Raw genomic sequence first — 22,743 nt, forward strand, 5'->3', positions numbered from 1 at the left:
TGGAAGATTCCTCGACTTGTAGGCTGAAGTGTCCCGCTGCGGGTATACCGGATGCTATAATGTGCCAAATGGTGTCAAACCTTGCTTTCCATGTGTATATGGACTAACCAAAACCAAACCTATCAAAAATTATGTTGGTGGAACCTCGCGCGGTGAAATCTAGGGGGGTAGACCCCCCGAGGCAAGCAGACATCCGTTTTCCGGGGGGAACGACCGCCGGAGCACCGGAATGCCACCAAAACTTGCATGTGGACCTAGGATATGTGTGTAAGTGTGTTGGAAGGTGTGATTCACCAAATGGTGCAAGGCATAGCTCCCATGTGTGACATTCCTCTCTTTCGGGCGATAACACTTGGAAGATTCCTCGACTTGTAGGCCGAAGTGTCCCGCTGCGTGGTATACCGGAGGCTATAATGTGCCAAATGGTGCCAAACCTTGCTTTCCATGTGTATATGGACTAACCAAAACCAAACCTATCAAAAAGTATGTTGGTGGAACCTCGCGCGGTGAAATCTAGGGGGGTAGACCCCTCGAGGAACGTAGACGGCCGTTTTGGGGGGGGGGGACGACCACCGGAGCACCGGAATGCCACCAAAACTTGCATGTGGACCTAGGATATGTGTGGAAGTGTGGTGGAAGGTGTGATTCACCAAATGGTGCAAGGCATAGCTCCCATGTGTGACATTCCTCTCTTTCAGGCGAAATCTATAGGGGGTAGACCGTCGGGGCCCGTAGACCGCTGTTAATTTGGGGGGGGAGACCTCCGGAGCAGTTGCATCCCAGCGAAACTTGCATGTGGACCTAGAATATGTTTGGAAGTGTCGTGTAAGGTGTAAAGCTGCAAGAAATTGCACCAAATATGTGGGGGCGATAACACTTAGTAGATTCACCGAACCCCGTTAATTTGCTCCGAAACCCTGATATGTTGGGCTGGGGAGAGGGTCGATGAAGATGTAGATTACTTGTTTATCGGTATACAGATTGTATTAAGTAACACTAACAAATAGTCTACAAAAAGTAAAAACTAATTTTACAACAAATATAAGTATTAATATAAATATAAATACTACAAAAGAAGGAAAAGAAATAAAACTGCCCTCTGTGCCGTGCAAAAACACACGGCAAAGGGATGGTATGCACGGCAAAGGATTCTTTGCCGTGCACAGTGTCTTTGCCGTGCGCCTTGGCTTCCTCGTTGCCGTGCAGGTTAATTTGCCGTGCGTTTTTTAATTGTTTGCCGTGGGCTGCTGCCTTTGCCGAGCGCTGAGCTGGCGCTTTGCTGTGAGCCGATTGTTTCGTGCGTCGACCCAGAGCTGCACGGCAAAGATTCTTCGCACGGCAAAGGCTGCTGGCAGCACACGGCAAAGGGCCCTGCACGGCACTGGCCTTTTTTCCCGTAGTGGAGAACACCAACTCCTATGCTTCCACGCTCGCTGGCTCCGACTTCCTCAGTGTCCTCACCTTGCCGTCAGCCACAAGAAGACCCTCGTCCTCTATGACATCCTGGACATCGACCCTCGCGGCAACATAGCCGGCTAGCTCCCCGCGCTCAAGGCCATCCTTGACATGCTCGCCGGCCACAACAGTCTAGGTCGGAAGGTGACGACGTTCAAACTCCTTGTCCTCAGCTTCATCGTAGCCAACGTGTTTGAGTGTTTGTCCCCACAACACCATGAATGTGTTATCCTTCTATAGTCGTTCTAGGCAGATCCACTCCAGTGGCCAGACGAGGAACATCATGGGCGTGCACGCCGACCACATCGGCAGCTTCTCTTACATCCACGATCTCTAGTTGGTACGGCTTCGGATAGGCATGACGGTGTTTGTCCTTAGTCATGAACTGTTTTCCTTGTTGTGTTGTCGGGTCTTTGCGTGTTGCTGAGGGAGGGGATGATGGGTTGGCTGAAGCGTGCATCGGGGACAAAACGAGAAGATGCATGTCGTCGTGGTGTAACAACATATGCCATGGGTAGACTTAAGATAGGGGCCGAATGTACGCTTGAGATCCGAGAGAGGGATATGATAGAGGGGAGAAACACACTAGGCGATGTATTGAACTCAAGCAAATGGTCAGAGGTTGAAGACGTACGGCTTATATGCCCAAATATGTTCACTACTGCCCGATCGTCCCGCACAGGGGTGCCCCTCCTCTCCTTATATAGTGGAGAGGAGGCTTACAAGAGAAGGAACCCTAGAGGCATCTTTGCTGACCTAAACTACTTTATAAAGCTTTTTTGGCTCCAGGGTGACGCTCCCTTCTTTAATCATAGATCTGGTGACCTCGTCCGGCTTCTTTTACGTCATCTTCCTGTTTGGCGTCAGGGTTTCGATTAAAGCTGAACCGCTTCGCTCATCTTTTCCTTTGGTCCTTGAGGGAATCTTTGACCGGGGTGCCGACATGCTACAGTCAAGCTCATGCCGGATCCCGGTACCTTCATCTGTGAGATCCGGCCTCTTATCCTTTGTCTTTCTCAAGTTTCATCTCTTCGGTGTAGCCCCAGTTTAGATACCACCGACCCTTACTCCGGCATGCACCTAGCACTGCTAAACAGAGCTTCTAGAATCCGGATTAATCTTTAATCCGGTAAATACATATCTTAACATGGCATATTTGCCATAGTCTTAACCTACCAGGGGTCATCCCCCGACAATGCACGGTGGTGGCTGGCGCCTGGCGGCTGATGCCGCCGGACAGACCGACGGAGTAGTGAGGATTTGGAGCAACCTTGGGGTTCTTAGTGGAAAAAACGGATGTCTGAGTGTTGTGTGGAATCTCACGTGGACGGTCAACCTAGTCGAATGTATGACATGTCATTAAAATACGTACGCTACCAGAGCCAGTGACCGTATATTGACCTCTCGAGCATCTTTGGTGACCGTGACTTGAGGTTTTTAGAATACAGTGACCAAAGTGAATTTACCACACAAGTTTGAGTACCCTAGATGCATTTTACTCAAAAAAAATATTATTTTTGTCCCCGAGAAATATCAGGAGCGATTGAAAAACAAACTCAAAACAAAATTGAGATCCTTTCATCATGCCGTCGGCGGCGTCGAGGATCTTGCGGGCCTGCCTTGAGGCATCTCGCGCTGCCCGCTCAGCTGCGTCGGCGGCATCTCGCTGCGCCGCGGTGGTCGCTCGCTCATGCCCAGGCGGTGCGGCCGCCTCAGATCCGTCCCTGCGTAGTCCCTCCCGGAGCCGCCTGTCCGTCCGCCCCGGCCGCTCCCCCATCGCCGCACGGAGCCGCGGCAGTGGATCCACGACCGCCGCGCCACCAACCAGCATCCATGGTCCCGCACCAGGTAAGGTGACCTTTGTGGCAGAAGACAAGGACCTCGAGTCAGATGAAGCCCTCTGGGCCTTGTACGAGCGCTGGTGCAAGGCTTTCAACCAGGAGCGAGACTATAATGAGATGGCTACTCGGTTCAGCTACTTCAAGGATACTGTGCTGCTTGTACACCATACTAACAATGCTGATCTGCCATACAAACTTGGAATAAACATCTTTGCTGATGGGAAGCTATCAGAACTCATGGCACATAAAGTTCCTTTCATAAACTTCGTTAGGAGAAGGCCTTGCTCTGTTGTTTCAGAGACATCCGGCGATACCTTGTGCAAGAAAGACCTTGAGGGACAGCAGCAGGAGAACGCAAATCAATCTGCATGATCTCTGGAGCAACCATGGCTCTAGAGTAAGCTATGTGTAGTTGTAGCACGTTGTGCTTTCAACCAAAGTCATGATTATGGAAGGCATATATGAGCTTCTGTAAGTCATGCGTATTATTTGTACTATGTTATGTTTCTGCCAGACATTGAACTTTAAGATGTCCCGTATGGTAATGCCATGTTATATGTAATCTTCATACTGAAGAAAAATGCTTGAAAAAAAAACAAGTTTGAACTTTTTACCGAAGTTAATTAACTCCCATCGACATACTCCGTATTTCATATTTGCAATGTATATGCGCCCACGGTTAGCTTCCTTGACAGACTACCTGCGAAACATCTGGGTGTTCAATGTGAATTACAGAGGATGCACGAATTATTGCTTAATGTTTCATCTGGACAAGGAGAGTTTACACTGAAGTATGCAAACGATATGCTCCAGAATTTTGGCATAAAAGCATAAGAACTAAGATGATCTGAGCTCCTGACATGCTTGGTTTCAAATAGTACTCTGGAGCTAAGATTACAGACAGCTAAGTAGTCATACATCAGAACAGAAAAAAGTAGATATCTCAAAAGCTTCCAGAGGACATGTCCAATAGATATTTGAAATTAAATACTTGGGTAAATCAGTAGCTTTGCATCTGGGTTTTCATAGGTTGGAAAAGATATCAAGCGTCACTTACGAACACCACAGTAGAGCCATGCTTGAACACTGGAACTCTACTGGGTGTATCACATGTTGTTGGGAATTTCATTGTACCATGTCCTAACCCTCTTTCTAAGCTAAGCCATACTTACGAACACATGCAGATGAATCTCATTGTATTGTGTCCTAACCCTCTTTCTGAGCTCAGCAGTAATTGTTGGGAATTTCAGAACAAGCAATGCCTAACCATCGGCCTCTTTGAAATTTTCCTCCACTGCCAAGAAGTCAATGCACTTGCTCTTCAACTCCTGACAATTGTGCTTTTCAGCACAAGCTAAGGTAGTTGCAACTGTATCTGCCGACACCTTATCCCATAACTTTTGGGCACACATGAGCTTCAGCCTGTCTAATGCATATCGATCAGCCGCAACGAGCAAATCCTGAAGTATCTCGGTGGAAGAGTCCCCAAGCTCGTCTTCTCCTGGCAACGCATCGGTGTACATGAACCGAAGCATAACTTTGAATGTTGCAGGCGTGATTTCGTGGAGTGTGATGGATGTCATCCTAGCCTCGGCCATGGAGCCAAAGAGTTCTGCTCTGAAGACCGGTGAGCGGGCAGCAAGCACTGCACGGTGGGCACGGAATGTCTCGCCATCAATGTCGAATGACACGTCCATGCCATCCATGTGATCTAGCAAGCTACCGAGATGGATCCCGAGGTCCGAAGGCGGCACCAGAATAGGGTTGTCATGTATGACCATGATGCCACACACAAATGTAATGTGTCCCTCTCTTAGGTAGTCATTCTCCAGCGCAGTTCCCTTGACAAACTGACTCCATCCCCAATCGACATCTCATCATCATTGCTTTCGCCGTCGATTGGGAATTCATGAACACGTGCCCTACTTGTAGCCTTGGTACATGGTTCTCCATCCTTGTCCATCAAGAAGGCCTCGATAATTGCCTTTACTCTTGTGGTTCTGCCCATGTGCTTGAGGAATATGGATAGATGTTCGCCCTTGTGTTCCTTATGTGCCCCACGAGGGTAGCACTCAATCCTCCAGTTGTGTCCCCGGACGGAGAAGACGTCGGAGAGGATGGCCTTGCCGATGGGAAGCTGCTTGGTTTGCTCGTAGTCTATTCTGAACTGAACAGAAGAACCCAACATCGTGGTCCTCGAATGCGTCTCCGGCCCGGTCTTCTTATCTTTCTTGCTCACTGAACAAATTGTTAAGTAAATTCAACAGAAAACTTCGCCGCCAATTTGACAATAAAAAACGAATGTATTCAGATATTTTTCAAAGGCAAGGATCCCCTCAGGCCTCAGGTGATGAATTCTTCAGATTAACGAACCGAGGAAGACAAGAGGACACTCACTGGCTTGCTAGCGGCCGAAGGTGGCCGGTGGCCGGTGGCGATGATTGGCCTGCTAGTGGACTGGTGGTGGCGATCAGTGCTGAGACACCGCCGCCCTCTCCTCCGCGAGTTTGCCGGCCCCTCGTACTCTTCGCCTGCTATGCGCAGCCGGCAGCCGGCCGTCGCCAGCAACTTTATCAATCAACGATGCGGCCGCCGAGTGGCAGAAGGAGTATCCCTTTCTCTACTGTCGAAACTGTGTCATTTAACTGGGCCACCAGTTTTGATCCGCACTCAGCCCAGAACAAGCTGAACGGGCTCCACAAAAAATTCAAGGATTTTTAATTTAGAACTTTATTTGATGTTTTTTTTCATTCTCACCTGGCTACGGTGAGCACGATTTGTTTTGGAATTCTTCTGCCTCTGTTATTTCTTAACTGAGTCAATTTTTGCTTGTGAGTTGAATATATTTACCTGAGTAAACTTTTGGTCCATCAACTTTTTGTCCGTCTGAAACCTGTACCAAAGTCCATATGTACCAGCATGTACGAACACGCACGTTCAGCCTCACCATGTGACGCCAGACCTTGCTAACAGATCAACGACGCAACAAGAGTAAACGAACAGGATATCATAGATAGAAATTATTCATGTGATATCAGCGCATCCAGAACAGGACCTTAGTTTTATAGCTGATCGAGTTCAGACTGAACGTCAGTCCGTGCCTGGGTTTTCGATCTAACCTGGCAACGGTGTGCACGATTTGTTTTGGAATTCTTCTGCCCTGTTATTTACTACCTGGGTTAGATTTTCTGGTCAACTGAATGTATTTACCCGAGTAAGCGTTTAGTCCATCAACTAATTGTCTCAAATACAGTTTGAAACCTGTACTAAACGTCCTACGTAACAGAATATACACAAACGTTCAGCCTTCAACTCTTCACCATAAAGGCAAAACGCAGAGAATATCAAAGATTCCCTAAAAAAGAGGATATCACAGATAGAATAGCCAGTGCAGAGACAGGGGTGATTCCTCAGAAAATTGCCAAATATGCATCTCAAACCAACACATTCAGAACAGGACCTTTATGTTCTAGCTGGTCATATTCAGAATCAACTTCAGTCAGAAGATAGCAATGCCAATTGTTATGCCTCTATAGAGTCAGCACGTCAATCATGATAACTGGTTTTCTTCTTTCGTCAGGAGTTTGACAAAATACATAGAATAAAATATGAACTACAGCAAACAGAGCTTGGCTCTGGTGGTTAGGTCCCTTGTGGTGGAACCAGCCCACCCAGTGGTAGGTGACGTGCCCGTCAACAGCGAGGCGCCAGTGGTGACTTCGTCAACCTCAAGATATGCTGGCTCAGTCCCTCGGAGGTGCTCATAGGGGTAGGGTGTGCGTGCGTGCGTTCATAGGGGTGTTTGTACGTGCGTGTTTGTGAGCGTCTGCGTTGTACTGTGTTCTAAAAAGAATATGAACTACAATAATACAAAACATTCATGACAGTAAATGGACGCAAACCCATAAATCACATAACTTATTATAGATGACATCCCAAGTAAATGCATATAAATGGACAGCAGATTTATGGAGCTCTTCATACGGCTCCTTCGTGTTGAAATCCTTTTAGTAAGTTGTAACTTTGTCTGTTTTCTTGCATAAACAAAAACAGAAGATTCAGATAAACTTTCAAATGCATTGTTAGGATGGCTATCACACAGTTCTTGCACCTAATAAGAAAAATGCACAAATGGGTGTTCTACGCGAATTACAGAAGAAGCTGTGAAGTGTTGCTTAAAGAACATCCGGGCAAGAAGAGTTCAAACTAAGCAGCCGATGTACCCTAGAATTTTGGAGCTCCAACATGCTTGCATTTATATAGTACTTAATACTTATGGAGCTAAGACTACATATAGCTAGATAATTATACATCAGCATAGAAAAAAGTGAAGATCTTAGAAGCTTCAGGGCAGGACATGTCCAAGAGAAAAAAAAAACACACAAATGGGCTGCTAATTCAGCACATCACTAACTTTGCATCCGGGTAGTCTTAAGTTTGAAAAGCAGATGTTGCTCACCACCTGAACTATACACATGTAGATGGATCACATTGTATTATGTCCTAACCCTCTTTCTAAGTTCAGCAGTAATTGATGAGAATTTCAGAACCAACAATGCATATCCATTAGTGAACACTGCCTCCTTGAAATTTTCCTCCACTGCCAAGAAGTCAATGCACTTGCTCTTCAACTAAGGACATTTGTATGTTTCGGCGCAACATAAGGTAGTAGAAACTGTATCTATCGACACCTTATCCAACAACTCTTGTGCACACATAAGCTTCAGCCTGCCTAGTGAAACTGGCAACATGTTTTTCTACCAAAATTAATTAATTCTCATTAAGTGTAAGAGGTGATAATAAGAGATAATGCATTGTACGCGTTATAGCTATTGTCTTCTCTAGATGACGTGAAGAGCTAAGGGAAGACATGACTTCCAGGGGGGAGCTGGAGAAAAATTACCATGATGCACAACTTAGACATCGAGCTTGAATTTGGGACCTGATGCACCAATACTTGTAGACCCTGATGCACTGGTTGCCTACACTAGCTAATTGCTAGTAAAAAAAAGTATTTTGACCCTCCGCCCTGGTGACTTCTCTACCATTGTACATACCCTAATGTCCTACGAAACGGAATTTACTAACACGAACGTTTAGCCTCACCATGTTACCATTCACCGAAGCCACAGCTAGCTAAGTGGTAATCAGCGGGAACACAACAATGCAAAGATTGGAGTGATTCCACTGAAAACCAGGTGTAACTCTGAAAGCGATTTTGCAGGCATATGCATTATTTTGCAAGGACGAGCCTTCATGTACACGTGCATGAATTGCCACCGCTGTGTCACATACTCACATTGTTCTGGTACCGACTGAAGTTGAATGCCTCTCCTGGGACACCAAGCTGGAGTTCATCAGTAATTTCAGCAGATGATATGCCATTCCTTGATTCCCGAGGCTTGTTTATAAAGAAATAACAAAGCTAGCATGCGTTCAAGATCCAGTACATTGAGGCAAAATTCACATAAATTGGAGTATATGTCAATCCAACAATACAGTCAAAGCTTTTAACTATCCAAAATATGCTGTATATGATATGAAAAATAATACTTTTTCGAGCTGCTACTTGATGAACACCTTTAAGTGAGCTGTAACTTTGTCTGTTCAAAGAACAGTAACCCTTTGCTTCACTACAGTTGCCTTCATCAAAATATCATACAAGTACCTGCGATAAGAGATACACCCTCCTACCCAAAATACACGGCGTATAAATTTAGTGAAAGGTCACGAAGCCTGACCAAATATATATAGAGAAAAAAATATCAACAACTACAATAATAGGATACATTCATGATGGTAAATGGATGCAAACCCATAATCACATAATTTTCTACATATGCCATCCCAAGTAATTGCATATCCATGGACAACAGATTTATGGAGATCTTGCCATGGCTTTGTTTTTTCTATTATATGTTAGAAAATGGGATATTTGATCATTTGCAGCACTTTTCTTTGAAATCCACTTTTCAGCTGATTTGTGATGAAATCCTTTGAGTAAGTTGCAAAGTTGTCAGTTTTCTTGCATCAACAAGAACCTAAGATTCAGAGAAACTATCTAATCCCACTGTTAGGATGGATATCACGCTGTTCTTTCACCTAATAAAAAAATGCACAAATGGGTGTAGTAAGCGAATTAAAGAAAGTGTTGCTTAAGGGACATCCAGGCAAGTAGAATTCACACTGAAGTATGCAGACGAAGTACCCTAGAATTTTGGCATATCAACATAACTAAGATATTCTGATCTCCAAGCCTCCAACATGCTTGCATATAAGACATATATATAGTACTTATGGAGCTAAGACTACAGACAGCTAGATAGTTATGCATCAGCATAGAAAAATTATATATCTTAGAAGCTCCAGGACAGGACACAATACTAACTTTGCATCTGGGTTGTCTTACGTTTGAAGAGATAGCAGATGTCACTCACCACCTGGACTCTACAATGTAGATGTATCACATTGTATTATGCCATAAACCTCTTTCTCAGCTCAGCAGTAATTGATGGGAATTTCAGAATCAGCAATGCATAACCATCAGTGAACGCTGCCTTTTTGAAATTTTCATCCACTGCCAAGAAGTCAATGCACTTGCTCTTCAACTCGGGACAGTTGTATGTTTCTGCGCAAGCTAAGGTAGTAGCAACTGTATCTGTTGACACCTTATCCCACAACTTTTGGGCACACATGAGCTTCAACCTGTCTAGTGCATATTGATCGGCCGCAGCAAGTAGATCCTTTAGCATCTCAGTGGAAGAGTCCCCAAGCTCTTCTTCGGGCAACACATCCATGTATATGAACCGAAGCATAACTTTGAATGTTGTAGCCGTGATTTCGTGCAGCGTGATGGATGTCATCGTAGCCTCCGCATGGAACCGAAGAGCTCGGCTCTGAAGACCGGAGAGCGGGCAGCAAGCACTGCACGGTGAGCGCGAAATGTCTCACCGTCGATGGTGAATGACACATCCGTCCCATCCATGTGATCTAGCAAGCGGCCAAGATGGATCCCGATGTCCGAAGGCGGCACGGGAATAGGGCTTTCATGTATGACCACGATGCCGCACAAAAATGTGATGTGTCCCTCTATTACGTAGTCAGTCTCTAGGGTAGTTACCTTGATAAACTTACTCCATCCCCAATCGACATCATAACCATTGTTGTCATCATGGTTGTTCATTGTAAATTCATGGATACATGACCTTTTTGTGGCTATCTCACATGGATTGCCATCCTTGTCCATCAGGGCAGCCTCAAAGATGGCCTTGATTCTTCTAGTTTTGCTCATGTGCCTGACGAAGATGGAAAGATACTCGCCCTTGTCTGCCTTATTTGACCCACGCAGGTAGCACTCAATCCTCCAGTTGTGCCCCCCGACGGAGAGGACGTCGGAGTGGACGGCCTTGCTGATGGGAAGCTTCTTGGTTTGCTCGAAGTCTACTCTAAACTGAACAACGGCAGAACCCAGCATGGTGGTCCTGGTCTGCGCCTCCGGCCCGGTCTTCTTAGCTTCCTTGCTCACTAAACCAATTGTTAAATAAATTTCAGCAACAAATTTACAACCAATTTGAAATAAAAAATAAATTCCTTCAGTTTTTCTTCGGAATGGAAGGACCCCCTCACTGACGATTTGTTCAGATTTAACGAACCGAAGAAGCACAACCGGGCACTCACTGGCTTGCTAGTGGCCGAAGTTGGCGGCGGTTGGCCTGCTAGTGGACTGGTGGCGGCGACCGGTTGAGACACCGCCGCCCGCTCCTCCGCGAGTTTGCCGCCCGCTCCTCCGCGAGTTTGCCGCCCGCTCCTCAGTCACCGGCCTGCCGTCGCCACGCTAGCTCTAGGGTTCTGTCTTTTTTTTTTAGATGGGGATCTGTCTCGAAGCCGACTGGCCGAAGCTGTATCCCCTTTTTTCCGTGTTGAAGCCGTATCAATTAACTGGTCCAGTTTTATTCCGCATTCAGCCCAGAAGAAGCTGAATGGGCTCCCCTACAAATTCAAGTACCTGGTCCCCTCCTTCCTTTGACCGGGCCGATCCAAGACCACTTTGCCGGAATAGCCAGCCGGAGTAGGTTGTGGAGATGCGTCGGAGTAGATAGGTTAGGTCTAGGGTTAGATTTCTTCTGTGTTTTAACTGTACTCTTGTGGATCTTGGCGGTATGCCATCTGGGGTGTGGAGGAAGAGGAGTTTGAGCTGGCATCTGCAAGCTATGGCGCTGCTGCTACTCGCAGTGCTCCAGAGACGGAGGCGGGCGGCGACGGTGCTGCAGCGATCCCGACAATACAGCTTGCTGGTCACTCCCTGAATTTGGGCGGTCTTGCCCTGTTCCTCTCTCCTCCAAGCCACCGTGGTGGTGGGCTAGAAGAGAGGCTGCATGACGAAGCTGTTGTTGCTATTTCCATGGAGGGGCATCTTGGAGCTGATGTTCTTCCTCGAGCGAATCACATGGCGAACAAGTTCGTCGCCATGATATGTGGTAAAAAAAGGTGACCCTTCTTCAACCTCCGGTCAGGAGGCTCTCTGGTTCTTCTGCTGGTGCTCGACGCCGATGGAGGGCCAAGTGGTGCGTCCCGAACTTCCACCGCTTGCCAGCAGGCGGATCTTTGCGCTAGAGTAGAGCTTTCGAGCATCCTGTTGTCTGGGCTCGGCGGAGATGCCTCGAGCTCGCCAGTGTTGGGTGGCAGAGGCACTAAAGGGCTTGATTGCTTTTTCACTTTTTCTTTCATGGTGCTTTCTGTAAAGTGTGAGGGCTCATCTTCAAATATTTGGTTCATTAGGGCAAGTGATGAAAAGGGACCTCACTGTAATTTGTACCTGCCACATGTGCTTTAATGAATATGCTCCACTAGGGTCGTAGACCCCTTCGGCCCTTCATGTGTTAAAAAAAAATAGAAATTCAAGGATGTTTGATTTACAACTTTGAATTGGTCTCTTTTTAAAAAATCTCACCTTGGCTACGGTGAGAACGATTTGTGTTGGAATTCTTCTGCTCTAGAGATATTTTTTAAATCTCGCCTTTTGAGTTTCCCTCATGTACTAACGTCCTATGAAAGGGAATATATACGAACACGAAGGTTCAGCCTCACGGCCGCACCTAGCTAATTGATCAGCTGGAACGCAACAACAGCAAAACGAACAGGATATCAAAGATAGAATAACCAATACAAAGATTGGAGTAATTCCTCTGAAACAGCAAAACGAACAGGATATCAAAGATAGAATGACTAACGCATCCAGAAGATGACCGTAGTATTGTAGCTGATCATGTTCAGACTCAACGTCAGGCAGGAGCTAGCATTGCCAAATCGTCTAAGCCTCTAGAGAGTCAGCACATCAATCATGATAACCGTTTTCCTTCTGTTGTCAGGTAAAACCAGGCGCAACTAGTATAACGATTTTGCAGAGAGAAACACACTATTTTGCAAGGATGGGGTGAATCTAAGCCTTCACGTGCTCGCGGATGAATTGCTTGACTGCTGAAACATTGCCAGTGAGACCGGCAACCATCACGTTGTTCTGGCATTGCCTGAAGTTGAATGCCTCTCCAGCCAACGGGACACCAAGCTGGACTTCGTCGGTGATGTCAGCAGATGATATGGCATTCCTTGATTCCCGAAGCTTGTTCCTACAGAAATAACAAAAGACACCACACGTTATAGCCATCTGGTCAGTGCAAATGCTCATAGGTGATTTTAGTTACATGAGTAATGGAACAACCTCAGTTATTCCAGGATCAATGGATTACGAACAGAACACGTATGTCGTATACAAACATTTTTTTACAGCAAAGTCCAAATCTAATACTCGGGTACATTCAGGATGCAGTAAATTGAGGCAAATTTCACATAAATTGGAGTATATGCCAAACCAACAATAAAGATTCTAACTGTCCAAATATGTTGCATATGAAAAGAAAAGTACTTATTTTTTCGATTAATAGTCCAAAGAAATTAACAATAAAGATTCTAACTGTCCAAACATTACGAACAGGATCAATGCACATAGGTTGTACCTTTATCTGTTTTCTTGCATCAACAAGAACCTAAGATTCAGAGGAAATGTCAAATGCATTATTGGGATGTTTATCACACAGTTCTTGCACCTAATAAATAAAATGCACAAATGGGTGTTCGACGCGAATTACAGAAGACGCATGAAGCATTGCTTAAGGAACATCCAGGCAAGGAAACTTCACAATGAAGTATGCAGACAGTGTACTCTCGAATTTTGGCACATCAACATAACTAAGATGTTCTGAGCTCCAACATGCTTGCATTTATATACAGCTAATGGAGCTAAGACCACAGATAGCTAGATAGTTATACATCAGGATATACAAAGTAAAGATCACAAGCTTCAGGACATGTCCAAGAGAACAAAAACACGAATGTGTTGTAATTGGGCACATCACTAACTTTGTATCTGGGTTGTCATACGTTTGAAAAGATAGTAGTTGTCACTCACCACCTGAACTATACACCTACAGATGGATCACATTGTATTATGTCCTAACCCTCTTTCTGAGCTCAGCAGTAATTGATGGGAATTTCAGAACCAACAATGCATAACCCTCAGTGAACACTGCCTCGTGGAAATTTTCCTGCACCGCCAAGAAGTCAATGCACTTGCTCTTTAACTCAGGACAGTTATATGTTTCGGCACAAGCTAAGGTAGTTGCAACTGTATCGGCCGACACCTTATCCCATAACTTTTGGGCACACATAAGCTTCAGCCTGTCTAGTGCATATCGATCGGCCACAGCAAGCAAATCCTGAAGTATCTCACTCGAAGAGTCCCCAAGCTCATCCTCTCCAGGCATCGCATCAGTGTATATGAACCGAAGCATAACTTTGAATGTTGCGGGCGTGATTTCGTGCACTGAGATAGATGTCATCGTAGACTCAACCATGGAGCCGAAGAGCTCCGCTCTGAATACTGGTGAGCGGGCAGCAAGCACTGCACGGTGAGCACGGAATGTCTCGCCGTCGATGGTGAATGACACGTCTGTCCCATCCGTGTGGTCTAGCAAGCTACCGAGATGGATCCCGATGTCTGAAGGCGGCACCAGAATAGGGCTGTCATGTATTACCACGATGCCACACATAATGGTAATATGTCCCTCTGTTATGTAGTCATTCTCCAGTGTAGTTCCCTTGACAAACTGACTCCATCCCCAGTCGACATTATCATCATTGATGTCATTATGGTTGTTGATTGAGAATTCACGAACGCGTGTCCTTCTTGTGGCTTCTTTACATGGTTCGCCATCCTTGTCCATCATGAAGGCCTCGAAGATAGCCTTTACTCTTCTGGTTCTGCTCATGTGCTTGAGGTATATAGAAAGATACTCACCCTTGTGTTTCAAAAATACCCCGCGCGGGTAGCACTCAATCCTCCAGTTGTGTCCCCCGACGGAGAAGACGTCTGAGTGGACAGCCTCGCCAATGGGAAGCTGCTTGGTTTGCTCGTAGTCTATTCTGAACTGAAAAGAGGAACCCACTTTCGTGATCCTGGTCTGCACCTCCGGTCCGGTCTTCTTAGCATCCTTGCTCACTGAACAAATTGTTAAGTAGTAAATTCAACAGAAATTATTATCACCGAATTGACAAAAGAAAATAATTTCTTCAGATTTTTTTTTGGAAGGCAAGAAACCCCTCAGCTGACGAACTGTTCAGATTAACGAACCGAGGAAGCATAAGAGGGCACTCACTGGCTTGCTAGCGGCCGAAGATGGCGGCGATGCCTGATGGTGGTGGTGATCGGTACTGAGAAACCGCCGTCCGCTCCTCCGCGGATTTGCTGTCCGCTAGACGCCTGCTCTGCTCTAGGGTTCTGTCTTGCTGTTGTTGCGGCCGCCGAGTGGCCGAAGCCGTATCCCTTTTTTACAGTGTCGAAGCTGTATCAATTAACTGGGCCAGTTTCATTCCGCATTCAGCCCAGAAGAACCTGAACTACAAATTCAAGGATGTTTGATTTAAAACTTTAAATTGATCTTTTAGTTCAATCTCACCTGGCTACGGTGAACACAATTTGTGTTGGAATTCTTCTGCCCTGTTAGTATTTCTTAACTGAGCTAGATTGTTGCTGGTGAACTGAATGTATGCTTGAATTACTTCAACGGAATCAACAACTCTTTGTCCTCTTCGACATTGTCACCAGATGCTTGAATTTCTTAACCGTTGATTTGTTGGTATTTCTTAACTGAGCTAGATTTTTGCTGCCGAATTGAATGTATTTCAAGAGGGACGCACCTGTATCGCCGACGACTGCTCCTCGCGTCGCACCCCACGCGACGCCGGGAGCCCACCCTCGCCGCGCCGCCAGCAGCCGACCTACGCCCCCCCCCCCCCGCCCCTGCCGTCGGCCCGGCGGGCCTCATATTCAAAGGAGGTGAGGTGGGTCCGAGATCTTCGTCGGGGTGGCCGGCCCGTGTGGGGCGTCGCCGGCTGGGAGGAAGGAGGCCAGGGCGGCGGCCCTGGGACCCCGTCGGCTGCGGCGGCGGGTGGTGCGGCTGGGCACTGCGGGCCGCGGCGGCGTGGCCGTGGCGCGGTAGCAGGTGGCGGCGGGCGGGCCGACCCGGGCCCGATCTGGGCCTTGGTTGGTTGTGCGGGGAGCCAGGAGGTGGTGCGACGGAGGGTGGGCGCGGTGGCTGTTGCTGTTGCCAACGGGGGGCGGCCCTGGAGGCGCGCTGCTGCTCGGGTGGTCCGGGCGGGCGCTGTGTGGCCCTGTGTGGCGCGGTGGTGCTGGGGAGGGCGCGGTCTGGGTCTCGTGCTGCTGCTGCGGCAGTTCATCGCGGGCGAGGTGCTGCTGGCTGCTGCGGAAGGGTTCTGGTGGGGTGCCGGGGCGGCTGTCTCGGGCAGCGGCGGAGTGTTGGTGGGCGAGGTGGTCGACGGCAATGGTTTGCGGGCTGGCCTATGGCTGTCCTGCCGGTGTAGGAGGCCTCAACGGGAGGGGGCTTGCTCCGGGTGAAAGCTCTGCCCGACTAGGTCGGTGCCGTCGATGGCGACGCCCCGAGGCGTCGTTCCCCTTCTTGAAGGCATCGTTGTGGAGCTCCTACCTCTCCTAGCTTCAAGGCTTCGTGCTCTCCGGGTGAAAACCCAAGCTCTTGCCTCAGCCAGAGCGGGCGACGGCGGCGATCTCGTCGCTTCCCTTCTTGGAGGCGTCGCCTTTGGAGCGCATGACCTTCACTCGGCGAGGGTGGCTTGTTCGTCGGGCTGCGTTGCCTTGCCGTCTGCGTTGGAGGATGCCGAGGCGGCGGCCTCGGGTAGGTGGCTGTGAGCCGGGGCGGCGGCCCCGGAAGGCGGTGCGGCAACATCTCAATGGTGCAGGGATGTGGCTTGCCACAGCTTGGGTGGCGACCCTGGCCGTGTGGGCGGTAGGGCAGTCGGCTCGGTCGGATGCGTCCTGGTGGGAACAGTCGGACGTTATGTCGGGGCGGCGGCCCCGGATGAGTTGGTGTGATGACCGTGGTCTGCGGCCGTTTGCCATGTGCAGCTTGGGTTGCGGGGGACGAATCGTGCGGCGTCGCAGCTCGAGAGCGAGCGGTGGTACGTCGGGGCGGCGGCCCCGGAAGGTGGTGGTCTTGGTGGACGTGCAGGGCGCGACGGAGCAGCGGTATGTCGAAGCGGCGGCTCCGAATGTTCGTCATCTTGACAGTTGAGGACATCGACTTTGTGTCGCGAGGGCGACGAGGTCGTTTTGGCGCAGTTCTCTGAGAGGTTCGTCTTCTTCAGCTATGTTGGAGTGTCTCGTGTCTGCTCCTCCCATAGTAGGCACGGCGTCTTCGCTCCAGTTTGGTTGGATGCCAAGCTAGTCTTGGCGAGTGTGTCGTTGTCCGCTTGTATCAGCAGTGTGTTCGAGTGGGTTTGTTCTTGTGGCGTGGCGAGTGTGACTTTGGCCCCGTGGTGTCTTTGTATGGTTTTCGCATGGTTTTCTCCTAAAAACTATGCACTTTCTTATTAATAGATGAGGCAAAGCTTTTGCCTCAAAAAAAAAGAATTGAATAATATTTCTTAAACCGCTGCTGATTCATCCCACCAAGATTGTTCTCCAGTGCATGCTTGAATTACTTCAACGGAATGATATTCAGCTACAATATTGTTGCAGCTCATTCTATTTGCCAAAGAAAGTCCTTCACTCATTGCCATCATCGGAGTTCAGAGATGCAAGATGTGGTAGATAAGTCAGAAAGAAAATACTTTTTGTATTTCAACTGTTCGTCTCAAATACCGTTTTAAAACTGTACTGAAGTCCATATGTAAGGGAATATATGAACACGAACGTCAGACAAAAACTAGGTTTAGGGTTTCGGTGCTTGGGTGAACATCCCAGCCCGTTCCACATATATTTATATGACCAATACAACATACACGACCGTATACAACACGTATAGGCGTGTGCTACAAGATAGACAGAGTTAGATGCTAATTACAATTCTAACACTCCCCTCAATCTAAACCGCTATAAACAAAGGTTAAGATTGAACCTGAATCTATCTAACATCTGTCTAGTGGCTGGCTTAGTAAACACATCAGCCAATTGGTCATGAGTGGATATGAACCTGACATCCAAGTCACCAGCAGCTACTCGTTCTCGCACAAAGTGAAAATCAATCTCTATGTGTTTCATCCGAGCATGAAAGACTGGAGCCGTCAGGTATGTCGCCCCTAGATTATCACACCACAATATGGGAGGACGCTGCCGAACAACGCCAAATTCCTTGAGTAGAGAATCTACCCAAATAGCTTCAGCAGCTCCATTAGCCAATGCTTTATACTCTGGCTCGGTACTAGATCTCGAGACAGTAAGTTGCTTCTTTGCACTCCAAGAAACAAGATTTGGGTCAACAAATACTGCAAACCCACTGATGGACCGCCTATCATCAACACATCCAGCCCAATCAGCGTCTGTAAAAATACTGATGACAGTAGACGCGGACCTATGGAAACGCGTGTCCCTTTGACATAGCGTAGAATTCGCTTGACAGATTCCCAATGAACATCCGTAGGTTGTGACAAGAACTGGCAAACTTTGTTGACAGCGAACGAGATATCCGGCCTAGTATGTGTCAAATACTGCAGTCCACTAACCACACTGCGATACCGATGAGCATCATCTGAACTGAGTGGAGTACCAGTGTCTCTCGCCAAAGTCTCAGATACTGAAAGTGGAGTGGTGGCCGGGTTACAATTCTCCATGTTGACTCGATGAAGAAGATCAAGTGCATACTTCCGTTGAGTCAATGTTAGCCCCCCTGAATTGTAAGTGGCCTCCAATCCAAGGAAATATTCCAACTGACCCAAGTCCTTGATAGGAAAATTACTGGAGAGAGCTCGAACCAGAACATCAACAACCTCTGGAGTAGAGCCAGCAATGACAATGTCATCGACATAGACCAACATAAAAATCTGCACTCCAGCACGCGAGTAGATGAACAAGGATGTATCCGCCTTAGAGGAAGAGAAACCAAGTCGATAAAGAAGCTGACTCAGGCGAGCATACCACGCACGCGGCGACTGTTTCAGACCTTAGATAGAACGCTGAAGCTTGCAAACATGAGAGGGATACCGGGTGTCCTCGAAACCAGGCGATGCTGCATATAGACATCCTCAGCCAAAAAAAACCATGCAAAAACGCATTACTGACGTCCACCTGCCGAAGACTCCATCCACGAGAAACTGCGAGAGACAATATAATGCGAACTGTGGCAGACTTCACTACCGTGGTGAAGGTATCTCCATAATCAATCCCATGTCATCGTGTAAAACCACGCGCAACCAACCGCGCTTTATGCTTATCAATGGATCCATCGGGACGATGCTTCGTTTTAAAGATCCACTTGCTGCCCACAACATTGACACCAGGTGGCCGCGGGACAAGAATCCAAGTGCCATTCTGTTGAAGTGCATAAAACTCAGCAGACATCGCCGATTGCCATGCAGGCTCATGGAGAGCATCGCGATGAGATGTAGGAGCCGCAAAGAACGCTCGGTGACGCGGATCATACCGCACGGTACCATCTGTGTATGTTTTCTCACGTCGAGTCTGATCATGATGGCGTGTTATCATTGCATGTTGATTTACCGTGGGATAAGCCGAAGACGTCGCGGCTGCTGGAGAAGCAGCAGAAGGTGACGTGGGCTGCCCCGAAGCAGGCGCGGACGATGCAGGATGGCGGCTTGGCTCGCTGGCGTGGCTCGACTCGGGCGCATGCATTGAAGCGCCATGCACGTCGATCACAGCGTGCACGGGAGCGCTGGCGTCGATCGCCGCACCATCGGCGGACTCAAGAGATGATCCGTCGGACACCTGTGGAGAGACAACAACACTTGGAACAGATGGGTCAATAGACAAATAAGACAGAGCATAATTCCGCACTGGTTCACTAGTAACTGATTCATCAGATGGAAAACGAATGGCTTGTTCAAGAGTGGACACATCAACCGACACACTGGGAGTGGCAGACGAAAATACAGACTCATCAAACACCACGTCACGGGAGATGTAAATTCTTTCGGTGGTTCGATCTAAGCACTTGTACCCCTTATGTATGGAACTATACCCCAGAAACACACACATCTTAGAACGGAATTCTAGTTTATGAGAGTTGTATTTGCGAAGACTAGGCCAACAAGCACACCCGAAGATGCAAAGAAAGGAATAGTTGGGTTGAACATGCATTAGGCGATATAGTGGTGTTTCTTTGTTGATGACAGGGGTAGGCATACGATTAATAAGATAACAGGCTGTGAGCAGGGCTTCGTCCCAATAGCGAAGAGGAAGTTGTGAATGAGCAAGGAGTGCTAGACCTGTTTGAACTAGGTGCTGGTGTTTGCGCTCGGCAACCCCATTTTGTTGGGAAGTGTGAGGACACGAGACACGGTGAACAACCCCTGTGCGCTCAAAGTATCGGTGAAGACGATGGTATTCACCACCCCAATCAGACTGAACCGCTTTAATCTTAGCATTTAGGAGACGCTCCACATGAGTCTGAAAAGCATAGAATATTTGTTCAACATCAGACTTATGTTTAAGAAGATAAATCCAAGTGAACCGAGAGTAGTCATCGACAAAGCTGACATAGTATTTGTACCCCCCAGAAGAAACGCTGGCTAGACCCCAAACATCAGTATGGATTAATTCAAGAGGCACAGTAGAAACACGAGAGGACAATGAGTAGGGTAACTGATGACTTTTAGCACGTTGACAAGCATCACATACTAAATAATTATTGTTTGACGAAGAACACGAAAGCTCATCGACACTAACAATGTTTTGAACTACATTATTGGATGGATGACCAAGACGTTGGTGCCACTGTCGAGAAGTTGCACCAGCTGACACATGACGAGACGACTCCTTTCTGAACGGGATGGGGTAGAGGCCACCTTCACTCCTACCGAGAAGCAGGACCCTCCTCGTGGTTATGTCCTTGACACAGAAAAAATCACGATGAAACTCAACAAACATATGATTATCACAAACGAGACGATAAACAGAGAGAAGGCTAAGACGGGCATCAGGCACATGAAGTATATTTTTAAGGTGAAGAGATGAACCAGCTAAAAGTGATTGACCAATGTGCGAAATTGACAGACCTGCACCATTTTCTACTTGCACCTAGTCCTTGCCACCGTAGTGCTCGTATGACTGAAGACGGGCAAGCTCGTTGGTGAGGTGATCAGTCGTCCCGGAGTCCATGATCCAGGGATTGTTGTTGTAGTTTGTTGTTGCAGCATTGCCACTCTTTTGCTGCGGTGGCTGAAAGTTGGCGTCGAAGAGGTTGCGACAGTCCTTGGCGACGTGTCCCCAATTGCCACAAATCTGGCAACGAGGCCTCCATCGACGCTGCTGGCCGCCATTGCGACCGTTGTTCCAGCCACCACCATTGCCGCCATTGCGGCCGTAGCCGCCGCCATCATTGCGGCTGGAGCCGCTGCCATCATTGCGGCCGTAGCCGCCGGTGTTGCCTCCATGACGAGGCTGCCCCTGCTGGCCGTCACCACCATTGGGGCGAGAGAATCCACCACTAGGAAAAGTAGGGTTAGGGCGCACCGCCGCGTTCACCGACGACGACCACCGCTCGTTTTGCGCCTGCTGCGCTTGAAGGGACTCGAAGGAGAGGATGTCGGCGTAGAAGGTGGCATAGGGGACCGACGCGGTAGAGCCACGCGAGTGCGGAGCGGTGACGGGGTTGTACGCAGAGCCCAGGCCAATGACAATATAGTCAATGAGTTCATCGTCGGTGATGGGAGCACCGGTGGCGGCCATTGCATCTGCATAGCCCTTCATCTTCTGCATGTATACTGAAGCGGAGAGATCTTCCTTCCTCGTCGTCACGAGCTGACGACGGATGTAGCGCACGTTGGCGCGGCTCTAAGCGCCATACAGATTGTGGACGCCGGTCCAGACCGCAGCGGCAGTTTGACAACCAATAAGCTGGTTGGCAATGTTGGGCTCCATGGAGCCGAGGAGCAGCCCGATGAGGCGCTGGTCCTGAGTCCACCAGTTATCGTATGCGGGGGTTAGGGATCGTCACGGCCTTGTCGCCGTCTCCCTCGGTGACCGTCTTTGCAGGCACGACGGTAGTCGCATCGAGGTGACGATGAAGTCCGGCACCGGCAAGGCTGGGAAGAACTATGCCCTTCCAGAGATTGAAGTTGCCGGCCTCCAGCCTGAACGGGGGAATAGGGACAATCCCCGCGGAGGCGCTCGCCATCGAGGAAGAGGAGGTCGACCCGACGGTGTTGGAGAGTTGAAGGGAGGAAGTCATCGCGGCGCGCGGAGGAGAGGTCTCTCGGCGGCGGCGACAGATGGGATCGCAGCGGCGGCTGCATTTGCTCTGATACCAAGACAAAAACTAGGTTTAGGGTTTCGGTGCTTGGGTGAACATCCCAGCCCGTTCCACATATATTTATATGACCAATACAACATACACAACCGTATACAATACGTATAGGCGTGTGCTACAAGATAGACAGAGTTAGATGCTAATTACAATTCTAACAACGTCACCATGTTACAAATATTAACTGACACCAGACAGGTGATCAGCGGCGACGCAATAACAGCAAACGAACAGGACGTCACAGATAGAATAATCAATGCATAGATCGGAGTGATTCCTCTGAAACTAGTGAAATATTCATGTGAAACGAACGCATTCAGAACAGGACCCTAGTTTTATAGCTGATCATGTTCAGACTCAACGTCAGTCAGGAGTTAACAATGCCAATCCGTTTTTAAGCCTCTCGAGTGTCAGCACATCAATCATGATAACCGTTTTCCTTCTTTCGTCACGTAAAACCAGGTGCAACTCGGATAGCGAGTTTGTAGAGACATGCACACTACTACCTCCGATTCAAGGAATAAGGCGCCCTCTTTCTACGTGCTTTTCGTTTGACTAAATATTACTTCAAATATATAAAGATTGTTTGTATAAAATTA

At 48.1% G+C, this 22,743-nt stretch overlaps 1 protein-coding gene and 2 pseudogenes across 1 annotated transcript; all 3 read right to left on the bottom strand.

Moving 5' to 3' along the window:
- Positions 1-4,453: 4,453 nt before the first annotated feature.
- Positions 4,454-5,484, bottom strand: LOC124652706 (annotated as a pseudogene).
- A 3,990-nt stretch (positions 5,485-9,474) lies between these two features.
- On the bottom strand, positions 9,475-11,078 carry LOC124683440 (annotated as a pseudogene).
- Positions 11,079-13,705: 2,627 nt separating this feature from the next.
- LOC124683449 (BTB/POZ and MATH domain-containing protein 2-like) lies at positions 13,706-15,081 on the bottom strand. Its single transcript, XM_047217958.1, has 2 exons — positions 15,008-15,081; positions 13,706-14,850 (listed from the first exon to the last, which is right to left on the bottom strand). Coding segments are annotated over exons 1-2 (1,053 nt in total). The 5' UTR covers positions 15,009-15,081; the 3' UTR covers positions 13,706-13,798.
- Between the last annotated feature and the right edge of the window lie 7,662 nt (positions 15,082-22,743).

Source organism: Lolium rigidum, chromosome 1, assembly GCF_022539505.1.
Source record: "Lolium rigidum isolate FL_2022 chromosome 1, APGP_CSIRO_Lrig_0.1, whole genome shotgun sequence".
NCBI lineage: Eukaryota > Viridiplantae > Streptophyta > Magnoliopsida > Poales > Poaceae > Lolium > Lolium rigidum.